The 22,417-nt window shown below is 40.5% G+C and overlaps 1 protein-coding gene and 1 long non-coding RNA gene across 3 annotated transcripts in view; one reads left to right on the top strand and one right to left on the bottom strand.

Annotated features, from left to right (window-relative positions):
• Nucleotides 1–22,417, bottom strand: part of CDH13 (cadherin 13) — a 788,124-nt gene that overhangs the window by 434,619 nt on the left and 331,088 nt on the right. For both annotated transcript variants that reach the window (XM_019488228.2, XM_006268561.4), the window contains exon 5: nucleotides 1,181–1,333. In XM_019488228.2, the coding sequence (XP_019343773.1) occupies nucleotides 1,181–1,333 (153 nt within the window). The remainder of the gene's footprint in view (nucleotides 1–1,180; nucleotides 1,334–22,417) is intronic.
• LOC109283364 (uncharacterized) lies at nucleotides 12,953–21,700 on the top strand. Its single transcript, XR_002090509.2, has 2 exons — nucleotides 12,953–13,149; nucleotides 21,482–21,700. It is a non-coding gene; the product is annotated as an uncharacterized LOC109283364 (long non-coding RNA).

The following is a 22,417-nucleotide window of genomic DNA, read 5'->3' as shown; positions in this document are numbered from 1 at the left end:
AGCTCCATATCATCAACAGATACATGTACTGCACCCCCTCCACCGCCTTACCTCACAGTACTAGCCCAGGGCTGGGGTCTCACAATACTTCTGCCCCATGACCAGCCAGTGGGGGAAAGCCTGGGATGGTGGAGGCATCACCTCTCCCTAATCAGAGGTCCTGCTGGGGCCTGGCCACACCCCACCAGCTCAGCACTGTGCAAGGGGGGGGGTGCTGCTCTAGTGCCCCCCCCCGGCTTCTAGCCTGAGCCAGTGAAGGCATATGCTTGAATTTCCTCAGTCCAGAGGGAATGTCTGTTACAAACCAGTTCAGCCTAGCCAGGTTAGACTAACCTGCAAAGACTGAATCAATTCAGGCTCAGGCTTGTTGAATGTCTTTCCCTAGCCCCGGTTTGCATTTCCTGCCTGGCCACCACCTCCCCCATTCCTTCTGCTACTGTGCTGGGCAGCGACTCCAGGCTCCCTGCCACTCCTCCAGCTTCTTTTTCCTGCCTCCACCCGTGGGGCAGCATGGCCCATGGTATCAAGTGGATACTGGTATGTAGGGGCAAGGGAGTTGCTGCCTCAGCTTTCCATGCGAGGTGGAGGCAGGTTGCATTGTATGCAGCCCAGGGACTGCAGCTCACGTGACAGAAGCTGGATAGCCCCGGGCTAGTATGTTATTCTATGGACCACTTGGCAAAATAACAGCTGCATAGTCATGAAATTAACGGTGAAACATGATGAAATGTAAATGAGGCAGAAGGTGGCTAATTTTATTGCCAGCCAAGAAAGAAATGCGATGTTATTTGTAGGGCACCTTTTCCATAGATAACCTCCTTTTGTCCAAGAATTTTTTTGCTTTCACAAATCAACTGTGTGCTTGATTTTCACACAATATTCCCCTAAATTCACAGATGATAGAATTAACATAGGCAAAGCACAATGGTGTTTGGTTGGCCTGTAAACATTATTCTCAGACATGAAAATGTATGAAATCTATTGATTTTGCACCTAACTGGCAACATCCAGAAGTTGTTTCTGCAAAAGGAAACTACTTGCAAGTTTGACAGAAGTAGGAGAAGGGCAATAGTGATAAAATAATCATATCTGTTGCAGTTCCAAAAAAAGCAGCTCTCCAGAAATACAGGAAAAGACACACTGCGAATGGGATATAGGGCACAATTTTAAGTCTACTTACTTCGTAATTGGCAATTGCTTCTCTATCAAGGCCCCGTGTCACTAAGACTTCCCCAGTGTTCTCATTAATTTTGAAAGCTCCTTTTGGGTCTTGATCAACTCCCTTCCCAGAGATTCGAAACTTTGATCCCTCCGGTCTATCGCTGTTGATAACCTGTGCAGAGAAAGCAAACGAGTTAGGGCCCAACGGATCAAAAATGTTATGAACACTGTAATTTGACACACACTTTTTTTTTTTTAGCTTTTTCCTCATGTGGAAGAAAAGGCATAGTTGGTATTTTTATTTCTTCCCATTCAAAAATAAATCTTTCAAATACAGTTTCAATCTCACAAACAAAAGAGCGCATTTTTATTATTAGATATGGAAACAGTCAAGAGGATTAATCACAGGATTGTAATGCTAAGTATTAATGTATCCCTCTTGGCCCCTGTTACTTATTTTCCAAGTTGCCATTACCCTGCTGCTCCATAACTTGCCCAATGAGGAGGGACTACAATTTGATTTTATTTAAGAAGCGAGGATTTCTTAGACAGTATCTTTTATTGGACCAACTGAATCATTGGGATAGAGCTAGGCAAGGTTTTGAATGCAAGACATTATTCATCAGGTCTCAATGGTAAGAGATCCATATTTGTCATTTAAGTGGAGAAAGAAACACGTTCAATTGGACTGGGATAAAAGTGTGGAGACTTGTTTCGTTGTGAGCAGCTATTAATATGCAGTGTTTCCTACTTAGGTGAAGGTTATTATTGATCTCAAATGAGTTGAAAGAAAGATTAACATTGCGCTTCATATTTTCTCATGCCCCCATCTTCCTGCTGTCCTCCCTCTGTTGTTAAAGCAAGTAAAATCTCCTACTGAAAACATCTGGGTGTCATGCCCAGGAAATAGCTTTAGTCACAAAGATGGAATTCCTGCTCTTTGCGTGAGTATATTCTTGGCTTTCACAGCCTCCTTCCCTCATTTGAGAAAATCTCTATTCAAACGTATATCGCATTAGTGGGCAGAAGCGTGTGTAAACTTCTAGAACTACCAAGTGTTTGTCACAAGCGGCATGCTTTGCAAATTTGTATTTATACACCAGAATCTAGGAGGATTATAAATTAATCTTGCTCTTTAAGGCTGACAGTCTTGCCAAACCATTCCTTCCTATTGCTGTTTTTCCAGGTTCTTTTTGTTTCTACCAATGTTATATTGTTAATGTTTCCACAGAAACAATAAGTCAAATATTTATGTGTTGGTCTGAATCACAGCTCAGGCACAGGAAAGAAAAAGGCGGCATTAGGAATCTGGAACTACTCCCGTTTGGAGGCAATAAATATGCAGAGTTTAATAACGTCCCTGAGGAAATGCATGTTTGTTGCCACGTTGCTGTGGGTTCAGCAAAGCTGGTTTGCAGATTAGTGGGCACTGAGATTTTTTTTATTAAACCTCAAAATAATTTCTCTCTCTCTTTATTTTTTTTTTATTTTTTTTTTTAACTAAGGACAACATTGCCCCAAGACATGAAATAAAATATTTCTGCAGATAAAGTTTCAGTTCTCAAAGAATTTGAAGGGAAATTTAAGAGCAAAGCTCAGTTTCGCCTTGTCTCCTCCTGTTTAAGAAAACAAATGGAAGGAGTTGTTCCTCATGTATTTCCCAATATGCCGCAGCAAAACAAGAGAGACATGATGGAACCTGGCACCTATCTTACCAACATGAGAAGCTTTCTTAAGTTCCTGTCACCTCTTGACAAAGGTTAATTAGCATTATAGCAGGTTGTGACATGGGTGAGGTCTATCTGGTATCACAATCTGTTTACACTCATCCGGGAACAGGCCATGACCCGTCTTCCACCTTAGCAGAGCCTTGGGTCCCACTTCTGTCGTATGTTGGGAGACAGTCCCTCTGCACACTCCTGTAACCATATGCCATCAGTTGGGCACATGCAATTTCCACTCCTGCAGAACTTATATGCAGGCCATTTTCAGTGTGACTACAGACCTGAATTTTGCAGGGTGAATAACTGACCCATTCCTCTTATCAGAGCTTCAAGAAGTAGAGAGCTGGGCTTAAGAATCCTAGCTGTTGTAGGAACTAGCAAGACCAGGCCCTTCTCTCCTACAAATCTGCTCAAAAAGAAACACATCCAGGCAATTTTACCACTGGCAAGACCTGAAAGACTCTCCTCTGCATTGGTACCACCTCCCAATGCAGGTCACTTCTAGAATCCATGGCTGCAAAACGAAATCCCGACAATAGGAACGGAGATTAAATTGCCCCACCATTATTTCGGCTCTAGGAGTTTGCTGGTAACATGAGTGCATCTGGGAATGACAAACAATAGCTGTAGGCATGGGAAGAACAGAGAAGCTCAGGTCTTGCATGTATACTATTCTTTGGGAACAGCAGTGACAAACGATATAATTCTTTTTTTCCCCCAAGTTTGATTTTTTAATGTTTAATTAGCCACAAGAGGGAGCTACATGCTCTCAGCAATACAGTCAGAACATTAACATCCTCTAATTAAGATTCTCATAGAATGGCTCTTAAGTTCAAAGAAAGTGCATTCCCCAATCCCAGATAAGTCCCATGCAGATGAAAAAGTTGAGTAAAAATCAGACTTCATTTGCCATATGTTTTGGTGCTCCACCAAGAACAGGGAGGATGGAACAGGAAGGACTTTCTGACATCAGCTCTGACAAACTCATCATGCAGAACAGTGTTTTAAATAGTACTGTTTATGCTAAGATTTCAAGGTATATCACAAAGGTGGACAGCAGCCTCCATTTCCAGATGGGGCGAGTGAAGCAAGGAGAGCTAAGGCTAAAAATGTCAGCCTCTAGGTGCGACACTTAAACTGCATACTTTTCAGAGTTGCTGAATGCCTCTGGTTCAAAATGGGACACTTGTTTCAGGAGACTGAGGATGTTAGGGATTTCAGCACAGCTGTCAAAGGTTGCAAGCTTCTGCCAAAGGTTGCACAAGAATTCTCTGGCAGCATATAGAATAAAACCTCAGACTCCCCGATTCTTGACCTCCTATTACTAGGTTACACTGCCTTTAGAGGGACTAAGGGCTGCAAACATGATGTAAGCATAACAGATACAAGATCCATACTGTGTTCCAGAAGTTACAAGTTTCTTGGCAATAATTTTGGAATAAGCAAGCGAGGGTCTGATCTTGTAAGGTGCAGAGTTCTTTCCCTCAGGTGCTAGATTGCCTCATCTGTCAGTAATTGCAGTGGGAGTTGAAAATGCTCAAAACCCTGCAGGACCCAGTCCTCAGTTATCCCTGCATGGATGAGCCGGGTTGTGCTAATGCTTGTTCAGGTGATTCTTTAACTGTGCGGCCTTCAATAGGAATAACCTGCATGAGGGTCTCAAAGTGTGGCAAACCCTTATAAAATGCAAAGACATTGCAACTGAAATTAATGGGTGTTGGGTGTGAGGGTGTGCAAAGCGGGCCCTACGTGATTCAGATTTGGCCTGAATCAGGGACAGTGATTTGATGTGTTGATTCAGATCACTGTCCCCGATTCGATTCAGCTGAATCCAAATCTGAAGATTCAGTGCTGATTTGCAGAATCAGCGATTCGGACGTGAACACAGCTTTAAAAGTTTTTTCTACATACCTCAAGGTACCAGGCACGGCTCATGATCACTGTGATGCTGTGGCACATGGAGCATCCCACAGCAGTGCGACGCAGCCCTCCACGTGCTCGGCAGCAAACCCAGAAGTGGACTGGAAGAACTTCTGGTCCACTTCCAGGTCCACCGGGGAGTGGACGGGGGTCCCCCCCCCATGCTCCCCCAGCTCAGCAATCAGGCACAGGGGGACCCCAGGTGCCCCCCCAGACCTAGGAGGCACCAGTCGCTGAGAAATGGGGTACGGGGGGGGGGGCCCAGTGTGCTCCCCAGTGCTTCTAGTCCACTTCTGGGTCTGCTGCCGAGCAGCCTGGGGAGTCCCCTGCACTTCTGTGGGACACTCCACGTGCCCCAGCATCACAGCACTCACGAGTCACCTGCTACCTAGACATATGTAGAAAAAACATTTCAAGCTGTGTCTGTCCGAATCTCTGAATCTTTCCGAAATGATTTGGAAGGCTCCGATTCAATTTGGAAAGATTAAATGGTCCTCTGATTCAATTTGGATTTGGAGATTCTGCCACCGAATCGGGCCGAATCTCTGCCGAATTGAATCAGCTACCAAAGTTTCACACTGCCTAACTGGTGCCTAACTGCCTTTGAGGGTCTAGGGTGTGTGCGTTTCTCTGTGCTTCAATTCACCTAGAATGTCTATCTGCAAAATGGGGGCAACAGCAGATTCCTGCTTCAGACAGGCACTGGGAAACTAGAGATATTAAAGATTCCATGATGCTCTGATAATAGGCTTGTGAAGGTCATATCACTAACATCCTAGGTGGACCAAAACCTTGTCATAAAAAGAAAAAGAAAAAACTTAAGACAAAAGATTTGGATTCTGATCCATTTAAAAAATAGATTCTACATGCAGAAATGTTCCTCACTTAATACAGCTTGCCTCCTGCTGAATCTTGGCCAAAACATATTTACCAAGCACTATTTTTCAGCTGACATTATGTATCCCTTCCAGCTAAGCTCATTTCAGCATTGTGATCGTTCAGTTGTTATGGGCTTATCACAAAAGTAAATCAGTGTGTTCTCAAGAGAAGGAGAGGAATAGATAAAGGAACAAAAAAAATGACATCCCCAAGAGATAGATTTTTATAGTTCTGCAACTGCTGCAATTCTGCCATCAACAACATTATTAGCAACCATGGAAGTGCTGTTATGTAATTAGTCTTCTAACTTGAAATATTTCTATAATTTCTAAATTCTTAGTGCTGACTCCCTCTGTATCAAAGATACATGAATTTAATTCTTTGTCTAGATGGATGGCTTCCCTATCTGCTTGTTTCTTCCTTACTGGTATTAAAGCCACTCATACTATTAGCATTTATACTATAGCAGCACCTAAAGGACATGAGCAGAGTTCTCTGAAAATTCTCCACTGAAATTGGTTTTTGACATAGCGCTGGAATATGACAACCATAATGCTGTAAAAAGTTCCTGCTTTCTGGAGGAAAATGTCATTCTTTCATTAAAGCACAAAGACCAAAATCCATGCTAATTCAACTTGAAAAAGCTGTCATGATGCCTCGTGGATGTTATAGCTTGGTTTCCTCATGTCAGTTTTTATCTATGGGCCAGGCTCCCCAGACGCACCACCTCTGCAATACATAGGGGTCAGAAACTCCAAAAGGAGAGACTTCACTTGCTGTTTTATAATCATGTAATTGATGGCCCATCGCTATTACATGAGAGAAGTTCTTTGATCTCACAAGTGCTTTTAGCTAAAAGCAGTGCAATTGAGTTAATTTCAGTCCTTAGACATGATGTCAGCGGGAAACATAGGGCTAAATTAGTCTCCTGAATTTCCATCCGTCTTAGGGTATTCTTTAGAGTCCATTACTCTTATCTAAGTGATATAGTCAAATCATGCCTAAAACTACAAATCAGAAAACTAGAATAAATCTTTAGGTCATATTAACACACACGCACAAAGCATCTATGCAGTCAACTCTGTTAGAACTTCTTTCTAAAATATGTTATTAACTGAAATGGAATTGGAAAAAGGACTATCCCAAAACAAATGATGGGCTCATTAAGATAATCAAGGAATATATTTCTAAGCACCTAGAGGATAATGCGATCAGGCAAAATCAACATGGATTCATCAAGAGCAAGTAATGCTTGGCAAACCTGATTTCCATCTATAACAGAGGGCAGGCTTTGTAGATGGGGCAGAGCAGCAGAGGGAATATACCTCAACTTTAGCAAGGCTTCTGACACTGTTTCCCATGACATTCTCTTTGGTTAAGCTAAGAAAATACAGTTTAAATAAAACTTCTGTAAAGTGTGCACATAACTGATTAGATCATCATATTCAAAGAATAATCATCAATAGCTCAATGGGAGGAGATATCTTGATAGCGTTCCCCAGGTGCCTATCTAGAATGATACTGATAAACAGGAAAAAAATTGCAAAATTAATCAATCAGTATTTGGGGAATTGGCTAGACTACAGAACATGATCTGGAGTGATAGTGGACTGCAAGCTAAAGATGAGTCAGCAGAATACTTGATGGGAAAAAAGAGCCAAGAGCATACCGAGTTATATCACCTATACCATTGCTTACAAATCAAGTGAAGTAATTTTTTTCATTCTATTTAGTATTGCTGAGATCTCACCTGAAGCAATATGTCCAGTTTTGTGTACTGAACTTCAGAAAAGATGACAATGTATTAGAAAGTGTTGCGCCAAGAGAAACAAAAATAATTAGAGGTCTAGGAAACATGACGTAAGAGGAAAGGTTGGAAGAACTGGGATTATTTAGTCTGAAGAAGAAAAGATTAAGATGGGTTTTAACACAGGTCTTCAAGTATCGGAAAAGTGGTTACAAAAAGGCTGGTGATATTCTCTGTGGTCACAAGGATGGGATGCAAAACAAAGTATTTAAATTGCAACAAAGGAACTTTAGGTTGGATATTAGGGATGGACTTACTAACTATGAAGGTAGTTAAACACTGGACAAGGCTACCTAGAGAGATTGTGAAATCTCTGTATTTAGACATTATTATGGTCAAGTTACAAAAATATTTATCTGGAATCATTTTGATAGGGATGATCCTGCCTTGAGTAATGGATTGCCTAGATGGCCTGGCTAGGGACAGAAATTACACATAAACTGGTATAAGTGATTGGAAACTGGTTCAAATCTGTAACACAACAGAAGTTCAGTGCATCTAAACTGCTTTCAAAATGGAATGGCTGAAACTGGTTTAAGATAAACCTGGATGGATGTAGTATCAGGCTTAACTGATTGGGGTTAAATTGGTTTATTGAACTTCTGCCCCAGATCCCCTCCAGATTCAAGTTAACTCAGTTCCCTAGCATCCCAGGATGTTTTGCACCTCCCTCACAATTCCTTCCCAGACTCCCTTTGCAGAGTTGGGTGAGCTAGCCTTGGTCCAAGCTATCTGCTCCAGCCAAGTAGGGAGGCATGCTCTAGCACCCCCCAGCTTCTGGCCTGGGCCACTGCAGGCACGTGGCGGCATTTCCAGAATCAAAAGCAAATACTTGTTCACTTGCTTATTGGTTCAATCTAAGCCCTTTAGATTAACTTACAAAGACTAAATAGATTCAGCCTCAGGCTTTTTGACTGTCATCAACTGACATCCCTCCCAGCTCTTTTTCCTTTGATTCTGGATTTCTAATGCTAAATCACTATTTCACAATTCAAAAGGAAAAGACAGAATAAACATCTATCTGTTACATGCTCATGCAACAGCATAAAATAAGCAACCTCTAATCTAAGTTTGCAAAAGGGTTCCAGCTCAGCTTCCAATTTTGTGCCTATTTGATGTATGATTTTTAAGCTGTCTAAATTCACTAGACTTATTTAATATATCAATCAAGATATCTCATCAGCAACTTGGCCAGTCCAGACTGTAATATTTGTGCCTGCAGTTTAATTGTCCCCATAAAACCAACAGCCTGAAATTAAAGGTTAAAAATCTGGCCTGCAACATGACTGCACTTCCTTCCGCAACCAGGGAAGGAGAAAAAGTCAAGTTACTGTTTTTTCAGCCTTGTAGCTGGAAACACTGGCCTTTCTTCCACTGTGGAGTATCCTCATTCACTATAAACAACAGACCTGATTTCATTGAAAGTCCTAATGCACGTTTCTATTTCTTTCCGAGAAAGGATAATTTACACAAATAGTGAATAAACAGGCACATTTTAACTTAGCAAAGAAAACTATAACTCAGTTATTTTAAACTTTAAACTACATTTTCCACTGCAAGTTAATTAGTTTCTGAGCCTCTACTCAATGTCACATCCCCAAGGGTCAGTTTTAATTGGGAGTTACATGTGACTGGAAAGTGTTCTCATTTCACACTTTAAAGTGCATAATAAAAATGCAGTGTCTACTGGGCAAAGCTACTTTCTCAAGATTATCCCTTCCTTCTTGGACTCATTTGAGCTTTATTTCATACTGGTTCTCTTTGCTACAACCCATTAAGATTTGTGAATGCTTTTCTTATAAATTATAGACAATGTCACACAACAATTATATCCCTTAATGCGTCTGCAAACATTTGCGGAAATTGAAATTACGCTTTATAAATATATAAAAGATGATAAGATACAACTCTGTTAAGTAAAATGCTTATAAATAAGTAAATTGAACATGGAAACCATTTTTTTCTAACTGTCATAACACAGGTGTGCATGACTTCTTTATTGCGATTATCTGCTCATAAATTTTAGATAAAATCAGAGCCCAAAATAAAATGGGTTGTGAAAATGAAAAGCACAGAACTACTTGGTCTAGATGCTGTGTTTATATACATCTAATTATGAGCTTTTTTGCTATGGAAGCCATTGTTGGAAACTAAGTAGCAGAGCAAGTGCTTCCTTACCAAGTTTATAAGTATTTGAAAGTCTGGCTGAGGGAGAATTTTTAGAGCAACCGTGAGCAAATGCCCCCTGTATCAGACAAGCCAAATGCAGATCCTAATGCAGCAGCCCTTTATCTAACTTGAAGTACTTTAAGTCATTGGTAGCATAAGCACATTTAATTATTAATCATGTTTCAGTACTTAACTGAATGAGACTTGATGTTTAGAATGGAAGTTACTATAACAATCTGTAATTATTTGAAGTTGAATAAAACAGCTCCAAAGTGTCACTTAAACATCCAAATTTGTAATTCTGAAAGCGCCTTCTGGTTGTAATCATTACTGACTGTATCTACCGTGAGTAGATACAATTTGGGATCAGGTTTTTTGAATGAGATACAGAAGTCCACCAGCAAGATGCATGATCATTTGCACATCTAATCCTAGTGGTCCACTTTGACTTGAAGGTTGCTTAGGTGTCTACAAGAGTATCGAACGGAGCTGCCCTCACAGCACGTTTGCAGGACTGGAACAAACAGCATTCACCTACAATTACTTTAAATATCATGCAGAAATAGGATTGAAATAGGCATTGTAATGCTGAACATTGTTCATGCATGTAAAATATATTTATTAAATGAATAAGTGAAAGTGCAATTTTTTGGCAGCAATCTTTCAGATCCCTCTTGCTCTTGATTTAATGAGAGGAAAAAAGATTACTTACTGTATATAATATTCACTTTTACCTGTGTTTCTATACAAACTCTGGAGTGAGATATGTTTTTCCAAATTCTACAACGGATCATTAGTTAATTGGCTTGTATCCTTAACATGACAGAGTCCCTTATTATCCTGTCTTCAGAATTTCTAACTGTAGGGATTTTTTCTTTTCAATCTCAGAAGGAAAAATATTTTGGGATTATCATCAGTCACCGAATGTCTAGGTATCTCACTGGTTTATTGGGCCTTTTAGCAGCTATTCAATCACCACAATTGTTACTTAAGTTGCTAAACCAGGAACTACTCTATTCATTGAAGGAAGATCTCACAGTTTCAGAGAATTTGAGGGCTGACATCTGAGTGGCAAGAAGTTGGAGGAGCTCCAAATCTATACTTAGTTGTCAAGAAAAATCTGAGGGTGATTGACAAATAAGCATTGAAAAAAAAAATCTCTAACGGACTCTTTAAAAATATAAAAGGAATTATTGGGGATTTATAAAGGTGATTTACTATAAACCTATAATTGTGATCTAAGAAAGGCAGGTCCACAGAAAAAAACATTTAATGGTTTCTAATTGTAGGAATTCAGGACATGGGACAGAATATATATCATATGCAATCATCATCCATACAATAAATATTAAATGTAAATCATTTCATTATTAAATTAAATATTAGACTACATGTGTCCAGCACTTTTTGTAATTCATAACCTTGGTCTATAAAATCCTTCCCTGAACTACAATTATATTTTAACATTCTGACTATTTGACATTATTTTGCCTAAAAAGTAAACAGGTTGCAGGGCTCAGTTCTCTGCTAATTATAACTATGCAAATAACAAATTTTTTGGTTCACTGGCCAAACGATAAATAAATAAATAATTATTCTGGGTCAACAATGATTGTTTCTATTTCCTCATCACAACAAAAAACCAGAAAGAATTAATTTAGGATCAAGCAAAACTTATTTACTCAGTAATATTTCTCTTTAATTTTCAGCATGATTTTTCCTTGTTTTTTTTTTATCTTTTAAAATACATTTAGTCTTGAAAAGTTGCTTCAAGAGGAAAATCAAAACATTTCACGTAAACATATCAAAATCAAGGGAGGGGTGCTTTTTTTTGTTTTGTTTTCCTGATTTCTTTGGCCCATTTTCACGATGAATAGTTTGGGGTGACCCAAACCTATATTTACCAGTAAATAAAATATTCATCCAAAAATGTTTGCTTGTCTCTATTCCTGAACCACTTTCATAACAGGTCCAATGTCACCTGGCTTGTGTAAACACACATATCTGGACCTTGTGAGCAGAAAATCAGAGTGGTGGCATTTTACTCCTAGCTTGTACAGGTGTAAATGACTGCATAAAATGTGTGTTGTGAAATCTCACACCTAGTTTATTCACTTTTGGGATGACTTTTCATCTACATGTTCTCACTCAGCTTTACGTGTAAATAGCAGCTTCCTCTAGAGAACCCTGAGCAGCTGCCTTGCCTGCGGCACCGTCCTGTTTAATTTTGAGATGGTCTACACAACTCTAGTAGAACTACTCTACACTACTCTACCCATCTCTTCCATCTACACACTCCATGGAAACCTCTATGCAGTGTCAAACTAAGAAAAATCAGAGGGTAGTTTCCCATTCCTGGATTCAACAGCAATCACAGCCCATTCACCACACCAATCCATTATCATGGGTCTCAGCTACGAACTCATCTTTGGAGTCCTGCCTTTAGGGGAGACAAAGAGAGGACACACGATATGCATTAAGGCGAAACTTTCAGTAGAAACAAAAGTAGCTGAAAGCACAGAATAAGTAATGAGTGTGGAGGAACCCGATTCAGAAGCAAAGTGAGCAAAACAGGGTAGGTGAACATAAGGAAATTAATGTGATCAAACCCACACCTGAAATCTAATGTCCAGCTTTATTGATGAAGTCAAAGATTCTGTCTAAATTTATTTTATTTTTATGCCTGCCAAGTCTTGTTCTTAGAAAGTATGATGGAGTTGAGGGGATTCGAGGTGGGGGAGAAAAAAGTATGAATAATATCGGAAGTATTTACAAATCTTCGTAATTGGCCACTTTTAAAAAATGCAATAAACAAGATCAAGGAACATTTGGTTTCACTGCGTGCATTTGAAACCGATGCAAAACTTCTGGGTATTTTAAGAATGTGTTTAGCACCCAATTCCCATTTCTAGCATACATCCCACAGATCTAATTATAGATTTTTCTCGGTCACTAGTTCCCTAGGAAACAAATCCGTGGCTCATGTCTTGTGCATGGAAGGTCAAAGTAGGAAGATAAATATTTTTCTGTGTATAGAAACTTATCTAGAGGCCACAGGTCTGCATCTCAGCAGATGTTGGCACTTCCATCAAGGGCATCTGGTATTTTTGACACATATCTCAACCATTTAAAACTTTAAATATTTTAATCTGGAAAGCACTTAATACTTTAATTATTAACACTGCTTCATGTTTTGCTGTTGTAAACAGAGTAGTTTGCTACCTTTTATGTAAATGAATATGCCTGGGTACAGCTCACTTCTTGACTTAAAAAGGATGAACAGTCACAGGACAATGGGAAACATCTGGAGACTCGGAACATATTGGAAAAGTGAGGCAGGAGATGGAGTTTCACTTCAAAGCATGGATGATAAATGTTATGGGGTATCTGTCCTGAAATTGACCCTGAAAATGAACACTGGATGTCAGCACAAACTGATCCAACAACTTAATCCATAAGCTTGTAATTGCACTACTAGCATGGAAAAAGGTGAGTAAATATTGGTGCTTCAGTTTCATCGTGCATTGTTGAATAGACAAAAGACACTTAGAATATAATTAAATCTAAAACCAAGCCATGTGTAAATGAATAACTACAGCAGGGGGAAATGAGGACAGGAGATAATTTAAAAACAAGTTCTTTTTCTCAGATCTATCCTCTACTTCCCCCATGTTAAGATAATGCTCAGTTCTCTTCTGGCCTAATATAGAGAATATAGTTATAATCTAAAAGTATATCATTAGATTAAATTCCTAGTCGAGTTCCAAATGAATGTATCCTGCCTTGAGATATGAGTGACATATCAGTCCTATGCAGGTGGGTGAATTTCAAAGTGCGTAAGGACTCTGAGATTTGACCCAATAATAATGACCTATTTACATCATGGTCTCTTCTCTTACTAAAGTATACACCTAAAGTATATTATTTGATGAAGTCAACTTGGGTTCACGAAAGTTTGTGCTCCCTCTCTATGTCTTATTAAATTAGTCTATAAGGCCACAACTAGGCGAGTGCAGCCATGTGATATGTTGAGCTGCAGACACTTTTGTGGTGCCACCAACCACACATTCAGCTGTTCTCCATGCCATAATGGAGGGGGTTTTTTTGACCCCTGGATATCAAAAAAAAATCTGTGCAAGAAAAAGGGGGAGCAGCACATGCACGGGCAGTGCACGCCACTCAGAAACGGAGCCAGGCCAGCCAGAGCCATGCTGCAGCTGCCAGCCAGGCTCCGTACAGCAGAATCACTGGTTCTGCAGCCCTGGGAGACCCCCAGGACACCAGATCAGGCTGCTGGGGCCAGCCCAGTGCTGCCCCTAGCCTCCCCTACTGCCCCTGGGGTAAATTGTTGCGTGCTAAAGTGCACATGCCACAGGCTTTCCTTAGGGACAAGTAGTGTCAGCGCAAGGTGCGCCACTGCTAGTTGTCCACAGGCAACCAAACATCCACACCACTTGTGGACGTAGCCTAAAGGAGCATATCTACCCTGCCTTTTCGGTATACTTCAGTAGACAGACAGATAATCTAATCTCCAATATTTTAAACTTCCTCTGTACTGATTTTTCCACCCACCAGTTTGCTTTTTTATTTTCACATTCTTTTCTCATTTATTATATTTCCTCTCTTGAGCTTCTCAAGCTAGCTTCCCCTCCCCACACACCCTTTTATCCCTAATAAACTGGCTCCTCTTAACTAGAAGATAACAGGAAATTAAATATAATATTAAAAGACTTCAAAAAGACTATAAAAGTTGAACCATGCTTGAAAGTAAAATCCTGGACTGGTATTGAATGGAAAAAAAAGCCTGCAAGTAATAATTAGTCCTGAATATCCATGTACACTCTTATATAGAGACAAAAGAATTGGGAAGATTCGCTCAGCCCTAATAATACTGTACATTCTTAACTCCATCGGTCATATTATTACATATTTTCCTTTCTGGTTACACTGCCTGGATTGTATTGCCCATGCCTTAACCCTCTATAATAGAGGAAATGGAGACGATCGAAGACAATGTGCCTGAGCTCTAGCTTGGGGGACCACATTTCCTCCAAGCTGGTAAATGAACCTTTCTTCTAAAACATGCCATCATCATCCAATCCACTGAGATTATCAACTAGGGGACTCTTGCCTCTGGCAGTGATAGGCTTTGGCATGGAGCACTTGTCTACCAGTAAGTGAGAACAACATATTTCATATATGCCATCAATCCACCAGGAGAAGGCAATGAGATTTTGAAAAGTCTCAGGATATGTGACTTTTTAAAGCAACGTGTAGTTAACAAGTGGAACTGACTGCCACAGGAGGTCAAACAAGCAGGAAGTATAACCTCGTTTTTAAAAGGATTGGACAAATTTGTGGAAGACGGAATCATTAATAGCTCATAAACAGAACAGCCAGGGATGTATGCTCTGACATCTCTAGATCAGACCCCAGGGAGGGCACGACAAGGGTGAAATACTCCAGACATGCCCCGTTCGTATGCTCTCCCTCTAAACCATCTGCTGCTGCCACTGTGCAACGAGGGGCAACGTGGACCGTTGATCTGATCCAGTATAGCACTGCTTGTTTTTACATTCTGAATCCCTTCACCGCTGAAGAACATTTCAAATTTCCTACAGATTTCAATGCTACAAGATCAAGCTCTAAACCCATATTACATTGCCGGTGCCTGAGCTTTTCAAGATAACTTGAAAGAGTCTATCTAAATATGTATAATTACTACATTAATGCTCCATTGCAAAATTTCATATTATGCATGAACAAAACTAAATAACAACTCTTTTATATATTTACCCCAATTTAGTCTCATTTTAAAGATAGATAAATGGTTGCATTTAGGCCTGGAACCAGCTTCAATTTACATAAGAGAAATATGCTAACTAAATGTTTGCTAGCCTGAAAAGCATTTAACCAGTAAATTCACTCACTTTGCACATTAAATTGGATTTGGTGAATGTTAATACACATTTTGCACTGATCTAATGTCAGAAATGTGCTTCTTGATTCTAATGGCATTACACACAGAACCACACAATGCTGCAACATCCGCAAGTGCTCTAGACTGTTCTATGGAAGGGAAGCTTCCCCTCTAATCTTTCATTTTTTTAAAAGAAAAAAATGAACCTCTGCTGATTTCTCATCCCAAGATCAGTGTAGAGCTGTGAATTATGAACAGTGGGAAAAGTTTCTAGACAATAAAAAAGGCAAGGTCATAAGTATTTCCTACTGACTAGCTTACCACTCCATATGCTTGCTAGTGAGAGATCCTTTTTGAGGTGTTTAATGCATGCCATGCACTGCATAAGCACTGACCTACTGAAATCACTGTTTTGTGGATTTCATGGAAATCATGAAAGTGGAACTGCCTGCAAAAGTGGGCAATGTCTGTGAAATCCAAGGAAGGAAAAAAAAAAGAAAATTTACTGAAAATAAAATGCTGGCTCCCCAAAGGGATCCAGTAGTCCTCATGGCACAGCTTACCAAAGGGGAGACTGTCCACATGAAGCAAAGCCCACCTCCCTTGTACCTCACCACTGACTGGTTGAGGGGGTTGTCTGGGCAAACCCACTCCTCTCCACCCATCAGTGGCAGGGATGCGTGATAGACATGGCTCACAACCAAACAGTGGCAAGACTGTATGACAGGCAGCCCTCGCAACCCATTAGCAGCGAGGGGTGGGGCCACTAGGGTCCCTCACCCAATCAGATGCATGGGGGGTGCCACCATGATCAGCCCACAGAAGTGATGACCAGCCCCGTAATCTCCCTACAAAATTGACCAGCCGTCTCCTTGAGTTGGGTAGGACCCTGGGCACCTAATTCACAGCTGTGGATTCTGCTTCTAAAACTCACATGCTGCAATGCCAAAGCCCCTTTGTGGATCTAGTCCATAATCTCTACTGTGTGACATACTGAATAAGAGAAAAGATATGCTTTTATTAGGAAGAAAGCCATAGATTGTTATAAACTGGAGAGGAAAAATGTAACCTTGGTATTCTAGCAGAATTCTACCATAAAATAGGACACAGCTGCGTTTTGTGTAGCATCCTTTATACAAAATAGTTTGGATCTCTTCCGCCTCCCATGCAGAAGCACACAACATGGACTTCAGCTTGAGAAAGACTGGGATCTTTGGCTACGTACGGACATTTAGAAAGTCTGAGGTGGAATGGATATAAGTTATGCCATTTTCTATAAGTGGCATAATTTAGATTGGTAGCGAACAGAACACACATTAGCCCTTTGGCAAGGGGGGTGTAAATCTTAGACCAGGTTCTTCTATTTTTAAACCAGCCAGTTTATGTTGAACTTCTGTTCTCTTACAGGTATAGACCGGATTCTGATCACTTATACCAGTAAAAGTGTAATGTTTGTACCTAGCCTATATGTAGTTAAAATAATAGAGAACTTAAAGAGTGAGCCAGCAGTGATAATGTACACCACTCCATCTCTTTGTGAGAGATCATCATCTAGACCAAATTACTTCTCATTCACCATCATGCAATATCCCAATAGCAACTACAGAAGCTTGAAATGCACAATGATAATACAGTTGATAATGTTGTTTTTTTAACTGTGTAATTCAAGAACACTAACATTGTCAAAACTGGGCACCCAACGTTGTGCACTTAAATTCATACTGAGCGACTCTATAAAGCCAATGTTAGGGATCCATATTTAAGAGCCTACATTAGAAAGCATCTAAGTTAATGGTGCTCAATAGCCCACAGACCAGACCTAACCCATGGAGCTGTATCATCTTGCCAAAGTGCTCTTTGCAGGTCTGGAAATTTGGCAGTGGGGAACCAGTGGCAATGTTAATTGCCGCCCCCTGGCTGCTAAATTTCCAGACCCACAGAAAGCCCTGAAGGGCAGATAATGTTGCCTAGCACCCTATACCAGGATGACATGTGGCCAGATTTGTGCATGCAGGGTCAGGTCCAACGTGCAGGGTCAAGCTGGCATCTGCAGACTGACCCCATGCGCTAACGTTATGTGGGATCCTATCTGTGGACAGACCCTGAGCCATGCACCTGGCCTGTGGGTGAGAAGGTTGAGCACCGCTGCTCTAAATGACACAGCCTTCCTCAAAAAGCTTGTAGGAAAGTGCCCCGGCCTCTTCAAGCCAAGCAGGAAGGTCAACAGCCCTCCAGCTGTAAGCGCTCTGCAACCACCAGTGTTCGAGGCATCACTTGTTCCACGACCTTGCCCACAAGTTGCCTTATAGCAGAAGAAACTGTTCTTTTTTGCAGTCACCTACTACTGACCATTTTTTTCTCCCTCTTTCCCCTACTTCCCTTCTATTCCGGTGATTGTGAAAAATGTCCAGGAAAATGTGTCTCACTGGAGTCACATTGAAGGCTCCCCAGAAAGGGAGAAAAGGAAGGATTGGAAGAAAAAAGAAAAAGGGTGAGGTTATTTTAAGATGAGCAAAAACTGATTGCACCCTCGTATGTTAGAGAGCTTGTGTGAGGGCATTCACACACTCTTCTATCTTCCCTTAACTGTCAATTTCCCAGGGTTTTAATGGGCTTTTTAATGGTGGCATTCTTTGGCATTTGTTCATTTTAATAGTGGCAACCATAACTGAAAGCTCCTCTTTTTATTCTTTGCTGGCAATTCAATACTTAACTTTTGTCTCCCCCTAAAAGGGGTCAGCTGTCAATTTTATCCAGTTTTTGGGGTGTGAAATTAACTTTTTTTGCCGAATAATGAAACTGCCAAACGGTACACTGGGATGCACTATCATTCTGGGTGTGCATTTTCTCTGCACAGAACTGCTCTAAAAAGAAAAGAAAAGGCTCTGATTTAAACTTGTTCTGAATTAATGAAACCCTTTAAAACCCTTTAGCACCTTCATATTATGGTATGGGATAATTTCTCAGTGCTGCAATAAACATTTTTCTCTCTCCTCTCCCTAATGTCTCTCCCCCATTTCCCCCAGAGATAAAGGTTCAAAAGCCACAATAAATCTCAGGATTATTAGCAACTCAACGTTAAGGTAAAACCTGCTCTCTGCCATGGTTTGTCATTGCTTTCACTCTTTCAAAAGATCAATATTAAACCTTAATGAATGTTTTACTCTACTAAAAGTAGAAATGCAATGTTTCAAAGTACAGGTTCCAATGTGCAAACATCTCTATAGAGCACCAATTAGTGACACACACAGTTACATTACTCTCTCAAGAAGCTTTTGGATGACTAGATGATAATTGAAACACAGTTTTATAGTCATCTGTATATAACTTAATGCAATCATACCAGGGAATTATCAAATCAATCAAAAGTTAAAATTAGCAGCAAAGCATATACAATTCCCAAACTAATCTTTTTCAAAATACAAAATAGAACTAAGTTGGGACTGATTTGAAATTCCCCAAAGCTAAAATGTTTTCAGGTTCAATTAACAACTAGCCCGCCATAATTTACATGCGATTCCAGCATGTCCGTGTTGAGCTGTGCCAGACCTATTGTTTAGGGTATGGCATCGTTGAGAACTGCATATTGGCAGCGTTATCTAAATCTAATATTCAGTGGGCTACACAGCTCTAGAGCTAAATGTTTTATAATTGCATTACCTGGAATAATGTTTAGAAATAAGAGGGCCAATATTTGCCAACCCAAGACTATAAAGAGAACTGTTAAATCTATTAAAGTAGAAAGTGGAAGGCAGTGCAATAATTCAGAAAATGGAAGAGTAATTTCATAGTCAAATACAGCTTAACAAGAAGCCAGTGAAGCAACTGCAGTGTGGGTGTAATGAACTTATCTAACCTAGTGTACTTAGATTATCTATCTCAGCACTAGTATTCTGCAGAAGAGAACCTGCCACATTCAGCACAGCCTAAGAAAGAAGAGTTGTAATCCTGTATTATTGACCACTTCAGAAAGGCACACACTAAACGATTTTACAAGTGAGCCACAGTATTATAAGAAAATAAGGGAAAGTAAATATTATTAATATATAAGCATCTCCCTGCAACTGGCTCTAACCGCTCATCCAAATTCTTGGTATTAACATAACTTCATAGAAACCAAAGAGAAAGTACTATTATAAGATCATCTTTTCTATTCTACTCCCAATGCAGAATTGTTCCTCCAGAAACAATCTTCCACCATTGTTACCAGTGCAAGGTCCTCAACCAAATACATTAAAAAAAAAAAAAAAAATCACTGGCAGGAATTTTTCCTCATTTCCAACTGAGGAGCTTTTTTTTGCTTATTTTCCTCCCAGATCGAGTGCTTTGGACCACCCAAGAAAGATGTTCTTCTTTGTCATTGTTTATACCTTTCAAATACTCATGGACACATCTCTTATAACTCATCATCATTTAACAAAGGTGTTCATACATACGAGATGTATATATACACATCTGGCCATACGCCCACACTTCACATAATGAGGTGTAGGGCCAGATGTCCAGGTTGGAGCTATAGGCCTGGGCCCTTTTTGCTGTTTCACAGCTATTGCTTTTCAGCCTAGCTGTGTGGCTGACTCCCAGCCATAGGTTTGGCTGGCAGATTTGGGCCAGGGTGAAGCCTACCACGTCTTGAGCCAGAGTGAGACCTGGAACTACTTGTTTTTCCAGGCCTCAGTGAAGTATAGGCCTGGTCAGCTTTTTCCTGCCCAGTTCAGGCCTGGCTTCCTTTTTTCCCTTTTTGTAATTTATGTCTCTGCTAAGCAGTGTGGTTGGGTGCTAGGGCCAAGCCGACATAGGCCTGATCTTTCCTTCAGGTACTTCTGCAGTTTTCCGCTCAGCAGAGCTGGGGTTGGGACTATGGATTTTGGGGTGCGGTATGCTGATGAAAGCTGCAGTTAACCCCTCAATGACACCACACGTAAGTGGAGGTAGCGCTCTACCACTTCTCCAGGAGCAATGGAGCCCTTTGCAATGCAGAAGGACCCATGCTCTTGAGCAGCTCCCTGTAGCACAGTGAACCCAAAGAGCAGCTCAGGACTCTCTGGTGTGCCCCCCCCCCCCAACTCCAGCCCATTGCTGTAGGCAGGTATAGGGGTGCAGGCCCCCAGAACTACCCATTGGGGAGTCCCAGGTCCCAGATTGCCTGGGTATGGGTGAAGCCTCCCCAAGAGGATGCCACCTATAGACTTTGCTTTTTAGTTACTAGTGTTTTAAAACTATATTTAATGTTTTCTTTACGTTTGTTTTGTTCTCTGTAATAAATGTGGATGTTTGTGTTTATACTGCTTGCAAGGAGGGGGGGTTCTTTATGCGGAGCACCCTAGACATTCATTTGGTCTGGGTGGGGGCTCGAGCCCAGGTAAAATATATTTAGTACCCCAAAACTGAACCCAGCCCTTGTTGCTGCCAACTGATGCCTGGCAGAAGGCTTGCATGTGACACCACCCAGGCCTTGTCCAATTAAGGAGTACCACTGTCCAGCCTCTCTCTTACTCACCTGCTTCAAGGATCTTCTGCTTTCTCTGGCCAATGAGGCCAGAGGGTTTTACATATTTTGCCCAAGTACAGTCCCCAGTTTACCATGTGCTGAGCACATGGCCAGAACAACAGGGACCATCTTGCCCACATAAAACACCCACACCCACACAATATACAACCTAGTGTGCATCTGTGGGTGTTTCATAAATATATGGCCATATACAGAGAGAGAGAGAGCTTTTTATATATAAAAGACAGATCCTTAGTGGCTTTAGATAAAGTAGCAAATGACCCCAGCCCCCAGCTGAGATCTGGCTCATAAGTTATTTCTTGTTAAACTTTAAGTCAGTGTCTCCTACTCATTAAGAGGTTTTCCCTGCCTGTTTGCCCCACAATTTGACCATGTTTCTTTTGTTTCAGAACAAGTTAATTGCTACTAAATGGAATTTAAACAGGAACAATTTGAAGAAGTAAAAGGAACCTTTTTAGAAAAGTGTCATGGAAAAACCTGTCAAGACTCTGTAATATTAAAGTTCTTTTTACTTTTATCTGTACATCTTGGTTTCTGATCAAACCAACCACAGCCCAAAAAGACAAATTGGCTCTGATCTGAAAAAAAATAAATGTATCATCATCTTATGGTGCTGGCTATATTTCACAATATACCAGTTGATGGGAAAAAATCCTGGGGGAAATCCTTGCTCTACCGAAGACAATGACAACATTGCCATTCATTTAAATAGGATTTTAACTTCTCCCCCTCGCCAGGGGTTAGAGGTGTGTAGTAAGAAAATGCTAGAGGAAGGACTGGGATTGTTGGACTTTCCAATTTATGGCCGAGTGTTTTGAATGACAATGGGAAATGTAGCTGCTACTCTCTGGACAATACTGTTCTGTCATTTTCTCCAATGCTTATTCATTGATGGGAATAAGAAGGAGCATGCTACTTTGGCATCGAATGACTGCTATAAACTATTTGCTGGTGGGAAACTCTTTTAGTAATGCTCTTTACTATAAATTGTGCTCTTTACTATAAATTAAAATAAATAAGTTATGCTCTTTACTATAAATTAGAATAAATTGGTGCTTCTGTGAGATGATTCACACTTTTGCTAAACATGTAGATCCAAATTGTTAGATGTGTTTACACTGCCCTACTTCCTTGCACACATGGATGGCAGAACTCCCATTGACTTTGGTGAAGTCAGGATTTTACCTACTTAAGGTGTATGATAACAAATAAATTATACTGGAAAACAACGTGTTCTGTTTTACCGTGTAATGTAAAGCATTATTTTCAACAATTTTCCCCCCATTTTGACCACTTATAAAATACTCTGCCGTTTAGTCATGATC

The sequence above is a fragment of the Alligator mississippiensis genome, chromosome 10, assembly GCF_030867095.1.
Source record: "Alligator mississippiensis isolate rAllMis1 chromosome 10, rAllMis1, whole genome shotgun sequence".
Classification (NCBI taxonomy): domain Eukaryota; kingdom Metazoa; phylum Chordata; order Crocodylia; family Alligatoridae; genus Alligator; species Alligator mississippiensis.
Note: the sequence above shows the minus strand (reverse complement) of the source record. Positions and strands in the feature narration are given on the sequence as shown.